The 14,420-nt window shown below is 31.4% G+C and overlaps 2 protein-coding genes across 4 annotated transcripts in view; one reads left to right on the top strand and one right to left on the bottom strand.

Moving 5' to 3' along the window:
* Positions 1–14,420, bottom strand: part of LOC114331900 (orexin/Hypocretin receptor type 1-like) — a 1,700,655-nt gene that overhangs the window by 714,775 nt on the left and 971,460 nt on the right. The window lies entirely within an intron of this gene.
* LOC114331896 (uncharacterized) overlaps positions 1–14,420 on the top strand; it is an 86,408-nt gene that overhangs the window by 18,121 nt on the left and 53,867 nt on the right. For 2 of the 3 annotated variants that reach the window (XM_028281584.2, XM_028281586.2), the window contains exons 3-4: positions 8,427–8,558; positions 13,310–13,495. In XM_028281584.2, coding sequence (XP_028137385.1) covers positions 8,427–8,558; positions 13,310–13,495 — 318 coding nt within the window. The remainder of the gene's footprint in view (positions 1–8,426; positions 8,559–13,309; positions 13,496–14,420) is intronic. The other variant, XM_028281585.2, reaches the window with a different exon arrangement.

Below are 14,420 nucleotides of genomic sequence, written 5' to 3'. Positions count from 1 at the left end.
GAGCTCATGTTTATGTGGGTATCGATATCAAAATAAACATATTTTTACTAGGAAAGATGATATCAATATGTTGTGTCTATCGTGTATTATCAGAGTAACTGAAATTATTTAACGAATTCGCGCTTAGTTTGCAATAGAATATCCTATAAAGAAGGCTGTGTATTTTGACGACAAAACCGATAAAGGTAAGTAAAAGATATCTTGTTTTTTATAAGTGTTTATGTTATTGTAACGGGGTTGTGGTATAGATAAAGTTTCAACTTCAAGATAATAAACAAGATTTAATAAATTATTGGTTTGTTTGTAGAGATCTTGTCCCGTAAAATTTGCATATCACGATAGTGAGTTGCCGTCATACATTCAATTTTCAAAGCAGGAAATTAAAATACTAAATATTTATTGGTTTGACTTTTTATTAATTTTTCTATATTTTAATGATAAAAGTAGTTTTTCTAATTATTACAGGTGTGCCTCTCACCCACGATTTGGCTCTAGAGGTGTTAAATGATGGTAACTAGTCCGAAAGAGAAGATTTAGATGGCGAAAATGATGTTGCTTTTGACGTTCAGATGTTTAATAATAACACCGATGACAAGGATATTGAAGAAACTGTATTAGATGAAGAACCTGTATTGGATGAAGAACCTGTTCCTTCAACGAGCTCTTCTTCAGCAAAGACGCAATGGAAAGACATGACATTTCAGCAAAAAATGTTTGTTCTATTTTAGTTAGTATGTAATAGCATATTAAACAATTATAAAAATAATTTTTATTTGGCCCTAATGGTGTTTTACGTTTAATAAAAATGAATTTTTTCATACACTTACGATCCCGCATTCATAGAACATAAGCCCAGAGTGCACGAACGTGACATGTCATTTATGACAGATTCAAACAATGAATTTTTTTTTCTGCATTTTTTACACCTCTTCTAGATACCATATATCATATTTATTTAAAGGGAAACTTCATTTTCACTAAAAAAAAATTCAGGACTGAAAGGGATAATGTTGGTTACCATCATAGCTATCTTAATTTTATTCACTGCCACCCTAAATAGCATGCTTGTATCAACACAATACAAATCTGACAAGTTCTTCAACCATGAGGTTCTTCTTCGTCCTGGACTGCGGTTGCCTACTATTTTTCCTTGCATAGTATTTTGCAGCAACCTATATTTGGGACCTCTCATTACATGTCCGAAATACTCCAGCTTTCTCTGCTTGATGGTTTTTATAATCTCAGTCGTCTTGATAAGACGTTCTAGTATTGTGGAGTTTCGAATTTCTCCACCCAAGAAACTTTTAAAATTCTTCTATAGCACCACGTTTCGAAAGCCTCCAGGCGATTTAAATCGTTTTTATTCACAGTCAAGGACTCTACACCATAAAATAAGACCGAGAACACGTAGCAGCGAAGTAGGCAGATCCTCAATGCCAATTTTAGGTTTCTGTTATATAACACCTTCGACATCCTTCTAAAAGTGGCTCTGGTCTGCTATATCCTAGATGTAATTTCGCTGTCGCTTTCTACGTTACAATTCAATTGCTGTCCAAGGTAAACGATTTTGTTGATAATTACGGCTGCAACACAGTAAATCATCATAAATATGAAAATATTCTCACGTATGGAATTATATAACATAATTGGGTAGTTATATCTCGTAACACATACAAGGGTTATATGGTATTATACCACAGATTTATTTTGTTGCGTCAATTTTTTTAATAGTTACAATTTTAAAACGTCATGAACAACTAATCCAAAGGGTTATCCCCGTTAACCCGGCATTGGTTGCTAGGTAGGTTTTTACGCGAGTGGTCGCGCGTTAGATTCTCTCTCACATATCTAACTTTTGCCTTTTTTTTACAAAATAAAATTTTTAAAACACATTTTAATTGTTTTTTATTATTAACTAATAATAGGAACATAATAATATTACATAATATACATAATAATATAAGATACAAAAAATGATCGGAATTAAACCAATATTAATGAATCTCCGTAACTTAATCATTTACGGCACCGCACTTTACACAAGTATAACAAGAATCTTCTTGTTATATTAGGCCTTATGGTCTGATCAGTAACAAGAATGCTCTGGACAAATTGGTTGATGACAAGAATTACAATTTTTCTACTTTTTCATTGTTGCAGCGAGGGCAAAATAACAAAACTGAATATCCGATGGTTCAGGTTGTGACGAGTTCGGTAATGTTATTTTGGCCATTGTTGCAATAGAATTCCGAAGGCTTAAAGTTAAGTTTGGAATTGTCGAACGATTTATAAGATGAAGTTTCATCAATGATAAAGCCAATTCCTTTGAAAAGACACGACGTTCTTCTGTTTTATCATTATTATCTTTATATACAATGTGACTATTGATACCGCCAATATTTAACATTGAAAAATGTATGGTAAGTGGCCATCTACAACTAACCCGTGAAACAGAATAGGGTTTTCATTTCATCGACCACATCCATTGCGCCTTTTATTACATTATAAAAGGATATTATTTCAGGTTTTAAGTGGAAAAATAAAATTTATTTTTATACACAGTTGGTGGCGCCGGTGGTCGCGCGATGAGAGAATAGCTCACATGGAGCGCACTGACTCAACAATCTGGTGATACCACAGATCACTTAACTCTATACGCTGTGACCTCGTACGTAGAGGGGATATTTACAAATTCGCGAGCGCCAGTAGTGGCAAGTCTGTAAACGTTTACCGGAAATTTGACATAAATGTCAAAGTGATTAATTTAAAATTAAAACTAAAAACATTAATTATAAAAAATATTAGTTGGTCAAAGCTGTGGTATATATTTTTACCTTAAATATACTTACGTTTATAGTACTGAATTTAAGTTTTTTTAATGTTCCGTAATATGTAATTATAATTTAAGCTAAAAATCTTAGCGCCATCTTCACGATAATTGTGAAAGTATCCGAAGTAAGAAATTCATATTTTATCAATAGAACGTCAAAATGATTAGCAAAATCTTAAAAAAATCGATTACAATTTAATTACTTTTTAGCGTTGTAAATATTAAGCGATAACAATTAAATAATAAATTTAAAAATTACCGGTGAAAGTTGAATTAGTAATCCGCCAGGAGTGACACCAGCGAAGCTCAGAGCGTATAGATGTTTCACGCAGGTATCTCAAGGTCATCCTAAACTAAATGTCATTTGGAGTACCGATTCATTTTTTCAGATGTCGCTATGCACTGGAGTGAAGATTTCTTCTATATCACTGAGTCTGAGTGTCATTATAATGTGTCAATTGTCATCATTGTCAGTATGCCTTTATGTCAGTAATGTTTATCCAGTGCTGCGCCAGCACGTGGTAGCGCCTGTGTGCAAAACATTTTTAATGGCGCCCAAAATGAACAAATTTTTATTGTATCCAAAAAAAAATAACTAAAAATTCTTACACATGCAACAGGAAAATAAAGTAAGTTAAAATAATTAAGTAAAAATATATCTTTGGCATAACAGCATAAAAAACTAAAGATATAGGTAGGTAGGAAACATGAAATTGTACTTAGTTCTTTTATAAAAAATTAACTTTTCGCGTCGTAAGTTTGAAAAATCTGTTTATAATATGGTGAATATCACTTTGATTTAATACTGACGACTCTATAAAAATATATTTTAAAATTTTACAAACAATATTTAATTCTTTTAACAAAGGCTGAAGCTGTATAATTTCTTCAATTAAATCGTCTCCCCCTATTATCTCATTTTTTTTACAAATTTCTACACAAAAATTTTAATTATCAGTGTTCTGTACTGTCGTTTAAACTAAGTATATAAAAATTTGAAATAATCAACAGGATTTTCCAATATGGAAAATCTTTCATTTACTGAAATTAATGATTGGTTGAGAACACAATAAAAGAAATAAACTTTGTATGACATTTTAGGATAGGTCATCGAACTGTTTGCTTTTTTTCCGACGCCAAACTGTGTGTCTGGTTGAAAACTGGGCTCCACATCCAGTTTCTCTGCAGTTTCACTCGCTGTAGTAATAACATCATTAAATTTGCTATCTATCCGAAACTAGAGCAAAAATTGTTTTAACCCTCGTGAGGCTGTGCGGGGTGCAAATGCACCCCAGACCTCGTTTTTCTCACCTATCTTTTTTAATAAATTTTTTTTATTTTTGTCTATTTTTTATTCGAATTAAATTCAATTCTACACACATTACACCCATTGAAGCATCTAAAACGCTTTACGTTTACGTGATTTTTTTGGAAAAATGACTGTATTGTGCAAATGATGAAAATTTCATATCCTGAATTGAACGTTTCTGGTGTTCCACTTGGGGCTAACAGAGCTACGGAATAAGGTCGGTGTTACTTATGTCAGAGAAAAAAGACCGAAAGTCCCGACGTAACTGTATTATGTGTAAAAACTTTGTGTTGCTCACTCTGCGAAAAATTTCATGTATTTATCTTGCAACAAGCAACAATAGTAATTTTTTTTAGAAGAAATGGGTACTTTGTTTGTAAAATTATGTTTCATACTATAATAAACAAGTCCTAATTATCTTTCAAATCAATTTCCCCGACGTTCACATATAAAAAAATGGATATACAGATGGGGTGCAAATGCACCCCGCAACGTTGTGTACTCTAAATAGAAATGGGTACTTTGTTTGTAAAATTATGTTTCATACTATAATAAACAAATCCTAATTATCTTTCAAATCAATTTCCCCGACGTTCACATATAAAAAATGGATATACAGATGGGGTGCAAATGCACCCTGCACCGTTGTTTACGTAAGAATCTAAGCACCGCTTTACGAGGGTTAAGGGCGTAGGCCCAAAATTTCCCTCCAATATGTTTTAAATGCATTCACTTTTTTCGAATTCTGAGAAAACTAATAATAATTTTTAAAAAATTTAAACGCACAATGGAAGATTACATCATTACTGAGTGCAGAAAGTCCCTTAGAATAATCAAAAAGTTTGAGATATTTGAAATTAAACATCAGACTAAATTTGTTTACCCCTGTAACCTAATAAAATAAACATTATAGAAGTTTTCAGGGACTTTCGGCCCTCGGTAATAATGCAATCTTTCATTCTAGGTTTAAATTTTTCAAAAACACCTATTAGTTTTCTCAGAATTAAAAATAAATAAATTAATTTAAAACACATTGGCGCTAAATTTTGAGAATACGTCTTTAACTCTTGTAAGCATTTAAGGTAGGCTGCATATTTATTGTTTTTGATTGTTAAACTTTGCTAACGAAGTTAACTTTTATAAGAACTTCATACCATACCTATAATATGTGGACTGGGCATATGAATGTAAATGTTGATATTTTATCTCCTAAATATCTAGTAGCTTAATATTTTAAATTAAGATCTTCCGAATATGTTATATCACATAAAGCATCTTACATTTTTAGCAAATTTTTGTGCAATGGCTTTAAAGCATAAATTCTGCTGGACCGGATTTTCCTTGTTTATGCAGATTGTATAAATCAATACGTAATTTACCTACCTTTGAAGTTGAGATATGCAAGGTCGTTAAATGGGTAAGTGTTGTTTTGACCTGCGTAAAATTTTTGTAACAACTCTAGTGGCGCCCCTTAAGTGCTGGCGCCTGTGTGCGCCGCACACATTGCACACGTGGACGGCGCGGCCCTGTCTTTATCTGATTGTTAGCAATAATACAAAAATCCTGATTTAGATAAAATGGATTCAAATACAATTTTTGAAACAAAACGAATGTGATTTGAAGATCAGTTTGCATTGTATCATGAAGTCATAGATTATATCCAAAAGCAATTCCTAGCTTACATTTTTGCATGATGAGTTCAAAAAGTATTTTGTTATTAGAGAACAAGTAACACAGTGGTGTATGGAAGCAAATGAATGTAACACCAAGTAAGTAACCCCTACTGAAAATATATTATAATTAATAAAAATTATTTTGCGTGAAATGAATCATGGTATAAATTATTATATTAATATTTTGTTTTATTTGAAAGTCCTTCAACAAGTAGAGATGCACACATGTTTCAATTATTTGAGATAACCTTTTGTAGAAGCATTTGGAAGATAAGTATTAATAATTTCATTTGTAAAGATACGATTTGTAAAAAAATATATATATACAAAGTGGTTTTGCTGGTATTAAATAAATAAATAAAAATACGTTGCCATGTCTTATTTTTTCCCAAATGGTGTTTTGTATATTTGAAATTAAATATAATTTGCTTATTTTAAAATCAAATTATTTTTTTTCAACGATACAAAAATATTTTAACCTAACATTTTCTTCCTACCAAAATTACAGTTTGAAATTCCCGCTTGGAGTAGTTCCGAGACAGGCGGCTTGGAGCGCTGTTTTTCATAATTAACCAAAGCGTTATCGTGAAAAATCTAGAGGAGGTAGGTGATCTGTGGGTGATACTAAGTCAACTGAGTCACTATCTCAACAGACAAGTCTACTAGATTGTCGAGGGAGGATAGTTAGGAGATTAGAAGGAACTATAGTGCGTAGCGCGTATAATTTCCCAGGAAAAAATTTGTGCGCATTTTCTGAAAGCGTGAGAGAAAATCTCATATAGCGACCATTGCCGGGTTAAGATTGGCAAAATATCTCACTTTTATATTTAAATTTTTTATTCTTTACGTTCTATGTGAATTAAAAACAAGGCAATGTGCAATTTTAACCCTCCACCCTACCCCCTCCCATACAACAAACATAATTTTTTCGTTTTTATTTTTTTTTATTTTCGGTGGGATTCAATTCACACATATTAGGCGAGCGGCACACCCCTAATTTGAGGATGATTTACTATGGAATCTCTAACACGAGAATTTTACTGTCACCGTTGCATTTGATTGTCTTTTTAAAGACAGATCACAAAGTCTTCTACTTTAAAATGTATAATATAATATTTTATAATATGTCTGAATTGACGATATAAATGAGTCAGATTATAGTTATTTATGTACCAAGTCAGTAAAGTGACCCTTTATCGCACGAGTCTGATATTATGAGCCGAGCGAGCGTAGCGAGCAAGGCGAATAACAGACGAGTTCGATCAAGAGTCTTTACTGACGTGGTGCATACAAAATTTTATCGCCAATCATAAAAAACATTAACACTTACTTAGCACCTACTTAATTACACCCTTCTAATGAAAAAAGAGTGTGCGTACTTTGTACGCACGAAAGAAGTTATACTTCTATCACCATGACTTCAACGAAATAAATATGTTTTAAACAGTTTTATCGTATTTATATTTAAATAATATACTAATTTTAATACTTAAAGTAAAATACCAAAAATTAAAAATACCGTTAATAGTTACATCATTGTTTATGAAGTGTAGTGTAGCCTGCCGAAGCGAAGTTGATTTGCCGTGATGAATAGTAGACAATCTAAATAAATATATTTTCTAACAAATTATTAGTACCTACATATCTATCACCGTCCTATATATTAATAGAATTAACAAAAACACAATTTCATACTATATTCGCATTAATACGAATTACGAAACTTATAATATTTAAGAATTCTTTTACTTTTACACAAAATAAAAAATTGGTATGGCAGTAATGACAGAAGGCTCTTGCTTGCTGTTAGGTATCAATATTGTATACCTAATTACTAAATCTGTAAAGTTGTGATTTATGTTTTATAAATATAATTGCAAAATACTACAGAATTTCATTTTCTGACATAAATTTAATTAATAATAACGTAAATTTTGTACAATATTTTTAATAATTAGAGTAAATAAATTTTAAGGTCACTCAAATAAATAATCGATTACTGCCATCGACCACTTACATTCAATCTCAGTTGATTTGATTAATCGCGGCAGGTAAAGTAAAATTCTTCTTTCAGTACAATAAAGTGTTACTTTACTGCCGCAAATGGCGTCAAATGAGTACAATAATGAATGACTTTAGTGACGGTTGGCGATAAAATAAATTATTAGAAGAATTTTTACCAAGCAACAACATTTTTGTTTAATTTAGTAATATTTTGTATTTTGAAAACGACATCCGATTTGGGCATCGAAACGTTAATAAAATTAGTTTTTAAATTTAATTGTGGCTTATTTCCCAATGATAATAGTTGATTATAAAATGCCACAAGGACATTTTTTAAACTTACTCTTTTTGACATGGCTGAAGGTTGCAGGTGTAATTTTTTTATTTTATGTAGTCGTGTATGAGTGTGAAATTTTTTAAAATTTTTAACTTGATTGCAGGGGGAAGGGGATGGAAGGTTAAAATTAAGCTGAGTCTTATTTAATCACATAAAACGTAATAAAATAAAGAAAAAATTATGGGCGTGAGGGCAGTTTGCCTGTCAACGTGAATACCCTTCATCATTTGTCACAAATTAATATAAATATGTTCTAAAATTTTTTATTTTTAGGCCACGAAAGCTTATTTAAAGGTGAATCACCTCATCGAGGAAGACAAACATTAAGACATCCATTTCGAAATAGAATTCCGGGTAGATATTTTGTTAGAAGAAGATCACACAGTAGATCAAATGACGAAACAGGTACATAAATATCAAAAACTAGGTATTGCATAAAAAATATATTTTAAAGTGACAAAACTACGTAGGCGGGAGTCTCAAAATCAAATTGTATATTTAAATTTATTTTTATTTGCTATTATATTCATCTTATTTAACACGTTACCTGCGGGACGAGGTCTATTTGGCCTCATCAAAGTTCTTCGTATATGGCGGAATCAATTTTTTTAATTCTTCAAATATATAGCTAAAAGACCTCGTCAGAAACTTTCTGATCTGGCGGTTCAGGGCATATATTATAACCCCGAAGAGGTTGTAATGTATTTTTGAAAATTGTTGTGTTATAATAAATGAAAACTGAATATTTTTTGTAGAAATTCGTTGTAAAACTGTCAAACAATATTTCTTTTTCACAAATCCTAGATAGTAATAAAAAAGTCACAATTTTCCATTTTTTTTTAATTTTTTTGGAAATAAAACTCAAAAATACAAACATTTGTAAAAAAGTAAAAGTTATGAATTATAAACTGTCCATTTTTTTTGTAGACATTGTTGAAACAGACTAAGCACGAGGAAACCCGTGAAAATACGGGGCTTATTCGACGTAGTTATAAAATGGGTAAAAATCGGTACTTTATGGAGGTAAGGGGTCAAATCAACCTCGTACATAAAAACTGTTCCCGTAGGTAACGTGTTACTAATCTCAAAGACTTTTTTTGATATTCCATTTATTTACAATCTGTAATAATGATTACAATAAGTAAATTTTAAATTACAAAAGACTTGCAGGAGACTGTCCAGTGACACTAACCTATGAACTCATAATTTTAATAACAAAATTATATAGTTTTGAAAATTCCACACCTGTAATTTTGAACCAATCAAAATACGTTATTTTGACAGATCACCATGGCAACGGAGGTATTTTATCGGAAATTTTTTGCTCGTGGGGTACCCAACAGCGAATTATAGTGGAAATTTTTTTACGTTTACAATAACAGAACATTTTTGACAGACTGGTTTTTATTTGTTTACATAATTTAAAATAAAACGCCAAAAAATAATTTTCTTTCACTTGTAGTTACTCAAAACTTATGTAAAATTGAAGAATATACTATTTTATATCTTGAAATGGTATTCCCATGCAACTACAATGAGTAGAAATTACGAATTTGAAAGCCTAAATAATTGCTGACAAAGCTATGGCGCGCTATTAATCTGTTCATGCAGCTTTGGATTTTCAAATGTAAATTTGGTGTGGAATTTTCTTACCGAATACCACGCGAAGTCAAATTAATATCCGGAAATTTTTTTTTGATCATGAATATTTTTAGAAAATTTCCCTCGTCTGCGACTCGGGAAATTTTCAAAATATTCATGATCTCAAAAAAATTTCCGGAAATAATTTGACCTCTAGTGGTATTACTAGTGAAAATTCCACACCTGTAATTTTGAACCAATCAAAATACGTTATTTTGACAGATCACCATGGCAACGGAGGCATTTTATCGGAAATTTTTTGCTTGTGGGGTACCCAACAGCGAATTATAGTGGAAATTTTTTGACGTTTACAATAACAGAACATTTTTGACAGACTGGTTTTTATTTGTTTACATAATTTAGTTTTGATTCAGTTTCTATCACTTGTAGCTACTCAAAACTTATGTAAAATTGAAGAATATACTATTTTCTATCTTGAAATGGTATTCCCATGCAACTACAATGAGTAGAAATTACGAATTTGAAAGCCTAAATAATTGCTGACAAAGCTATGGCGCGCTATTAATCTGTTCATGCAGCTTTGGATTTTCAAATGTAAATTTGGTGTGGAATTTTCTTACCGAATACCACGCGAAGTCAAATTAATATCCGGAAATTTTTTTTGATCATGAATATTTTTAGAAAATTTCCCTCGTCTGCGACTCGGGAAATTTTCAAAATATTCATGATCTCAAAAAAATTTCCGGAAATAATTTGACCTCTAGTGGTATTACTAGTGAAAATTTAAAATCTTGTCGGTATCTCGCTTGGAGTGTGGAGCTTTAGCCTTTTGTTTGGTTGGGGTCTCATTAGGTTCTTCGCTAGCCTGTTGGGGTGGTTTTGCAGTCGTATATCGTATTTTTGGGAGTAACTGGCAATTTCTTTTTTGACATAGACTGAATATTACTTTTTATATGGGTTAGAATTCTCAAAGACTGAGTATTACTTTTTATATGGGTAAAGAAATAAAATTCAGACTTACTCACAATATGTTTTAATGAGTGCAAATGATGGCCCGACCGGTTTCGGACAATACAATTTACTATCCTTCTTCAGGTCTTTAATATTATTCAGTTAAGGATTGAAAATATAAATATTAAAAATCCTTACATGCCGGTTCAGGGAATAAAGTAGAATAGACGTGTACCACTCATTTATAACTACTATGGTGTTTTCTAAAGGTTTTGAACTTCATTACAAATCAAAATAGTGGGAGGACATGACAAAAAATAAATTACATATAAATAAAAGATGTCAAAACTTTAAACGCGTTTTTCGTAAAACTGCTCTTTTCAAAGGTACTGGACATTGTAACTCAAAAACTACTTGATTGATCCATCTAAAATTTTGCAAATATATTTTTTAGACATTTCGTGAGGTAAATATGTCGAGATATTTTTTGTGTTATGCTTATTTTTTTCTTTAACAATCATAAATATGTTAATTTTCACTCTTTTTAAAAAAAAATGGTTATTTTGGCTTCTGAGTGATACCAGAATAACCTCCATAATCGTTAGAACTAGAAAAGCTCGAAACGCATTACCTTAAGAGACTCGTAAGCTAATAATATTATTTTGATTTTTTTGTTTTACATGATCCACTGATGAGCTATGATGTCCCCCACAAAATTTATTTCTTTGGAGGTGTCTGTAAAAATTTGCCACCGTTGGCTTATTTCTTAATATTTTGCCTTACATTTTTTTTGAGTATTCTTTGAGTTAACTTAATATGCTTATTTAATTTAAATATAAAATAACTTGTATGATAGGACCGAAAACCTTTAATGTGTCTTATACATCCATTTTGATAATTAAACAAAAAAAATAATAAAAAAAATATACAGCATTTTACACTGGAAGTTTTTACTTCGATGTGAAGTTTTTATAACAACTATAGTATACAGCCAATTATAGAGATTATCATTTTAAATTCTATTTCTATTTATTGGTAATATAGTATGATACAATTGATCCAAAAGTTGGCATAACTAAGACATCCAATGTAAAAGTTATCTTCCAACACCAAATTGTTCTATATGGTCCACATAATGTTCAGTAAAAAGTCACAAAGTCACACCATTTTGAGCGTCGGCTCTGGAGGAGAACGAGGGGAGAAATCGGTCAATTCGTAGTTTTTTACGTTTTTCGTCAATAATTCTAAAACTATGCGGTTTAACATGAACAGCCTTCTATACAAAAATATTCTACATTAAATTTTAAATAAAAAAGGCCGTATGCATAATCCTTCTATAATAAACGGTTCCAAAGTTACGGAGGTAGTATTGTACAATCGGTCCAAAAAAAAGGCCTAACTTAGACATCCAAAATACAAGTTTTCCTTCAACACCAAATTGTTCTATATGGTCCACATATTGTTTCAGTAAAAAGTTACACCATTTTGAGCGTCCGATTTGGTGGGGGGGGGGGAGATAGGGGAGAATTCGGTAAATTATATTTAACGAACAATACAATATTTCTAAAACTATGCTTAAGCGTAAACAATGTTCTATATAAAAATGTTCTACATAAAATTTAAAACAAAAAAAGATTCTATACATAATTATTATAAAATCAACGGTTCCAGAGTTACGGAGGGTAAAAAGTGGAGGTTTTCGATCCTTTTTATATTTTTTTTTTTTTGGCAATTGATGATGATTTTGGGTGGTGAGGTTGACGTTGCTTCAAGGGCTTATCACTAGCATACCATCGGCCACTGAAATATCAAATTTTATTTACAAAACACAATCCTGTTAAAGAAAATTTCTTGCATCAGTAATAATATTATAAATTGCCCAAGTGATATAAAAAGTATCGAAATCCTTCACTTTTCACCCTCCGTGACTCCGGAACCGTTGATTTTATAACAATTATGTATAGAACTTTTTTGTTTTAAATTTTATGTAGAACATTTTTGTATATAACATTGTTTAGGCTAAAGCATAGTTTTACGAATATTAACGAAATAAGTAAAGAAACTACTAGTTTACCGACTTCTCCCCCATCTCCCCCCCAAAACCGGATGCTCTAAATGGTGTAACTTTTTACTGAACCATATGTGGACCATATAAAACAATTTGGTGTTAGATGTTTGGGTTAGGCCTTTTTTTGTACCAATTATACTATACTACCTCCGTAACTTTGGAACCGTTCATTTTAGAATTAGGGCCTTTTTTTATTTCGAATTGAATGCAGAACATTTTTTGTATAGAAAGCTGTTGATGCTAAACCGCATAGTTTTTGAAATATTGACGAAAAACGTATAAAACTACGAATTTACCGATTTCTCCCCCCTCTCTCCTCTAAACCTGACGCTCAAAATGATGTGACTTTTTTCTGAACATTATGTGGACCATATAGAACAATTTGGTATTGGAGGATAACTTTCACTTTGGATGTCTGGGTTTGGGTCCAGTGATACCATACTAATAAGGTTGAAATATAATAAACAGTCAATACAATACAACACAATACAGTCACCCTTATCTAGTAGATTATAAAATTTTAGGTGTATTTTAGGTGTATATACTTTATCCCATATTAAAACGGAATCAGAAAACTCTTCAGAACAAGAAAGTTTATCTAGTGAGACAGCAGATTTACGAGGACAAACATCGAGTATTATATCTATAAGTAGAAATTGGGGTCCACGTGGACTTCGAGGGGAAAGAAGAGGAGGTTACCGAAGAACAAATAAAAAATCAGGTAAATACATATCGAAAACTAGTTCTTGCATAAAAAATGTATTCGTACCTAACAAAAATGTATATAGTCCAGGACGCATCTGCTTTGAGATGGACGTTGAGAGGTGACTCAAATTTCTTTGCAGAAATTGCTTGAAAATAACTTAAATAATAAAAATTGAGTTATCCTCCCACTTAAAAAGGTCCGGAACATTGTTTAAATAATCAAAATGTCAAAAAATGAAGAAAAAATTCGAATTTTTTCTTGGTTTTTTGATTATAACTTTATAAGTATTCATTTCCGAGAAAAGTTGCACTGACATAAAAGTTGTGCAATTAAGTATACTATAATGCAGGATTGGTTAAACATTTCAATAATTATCACCCTGTTTGCAAAATAGCAATAATTGCAAAAAAAAACATCAAAAAACAAGTATTTGCATTTTACGTTTTTCGACCATTTATGGTGCACCTATTGTAACGGTCACGTTACGAAATTAGCTCTTTAATTATTATTATAATTATTTTCCCTCGGTCTCCATTTAAATTCTCTAATTTCTCGTATAGGACTACTGAGGTGACGTCATACCTCGGTGATGGAACGTACTCCACCTATCGAGAATTATTTCGTGTTCTGAGAGAATTTGACGTTCACCTTGGCTGAGAAACGTCTCTCGTTCGTCACTTGGTTTGTGGCTGCTAAGATAACATATATAACATCGATCCAGTTTTTAAAGTAAAAAGTTACCAGCAAGGGTTGTCTGGAGTTAGGGAGACATGTGTGTGACAACTCCTGTTAAATACACTATGTTTTTTTTTCCAGATTTAGGTTACCTCTGGTTTTTTTTTGACATATTTGTATATTAGATTATTTGGTTCCCAAACTTTGTATCTACGGTAACTTCTTGTGCACAGGAATAAGCCTAGAGAAAATTAGGTTTTTAATA

The sequence above is a fragment of the Diabrotica virgifera genome, chromosome 8, assembly GCF_917563875.1.
Source record: "Diabrotica virgifera virgifera chromosome 8, PGI_DIABVI_V3a".
NCBI classification, from domain to species: domain Eukaryota; kingdom Metazoa; phylum Arthropoda; class Insecta; order Coleoptera; family Chrysomelidae; genus Diabrotica; species Diabrotica virgifera.
Note: the sequence above shows the minus strand (reverse complement) of the source record. Positions and strands in the feature narration are given on the sequence as shown.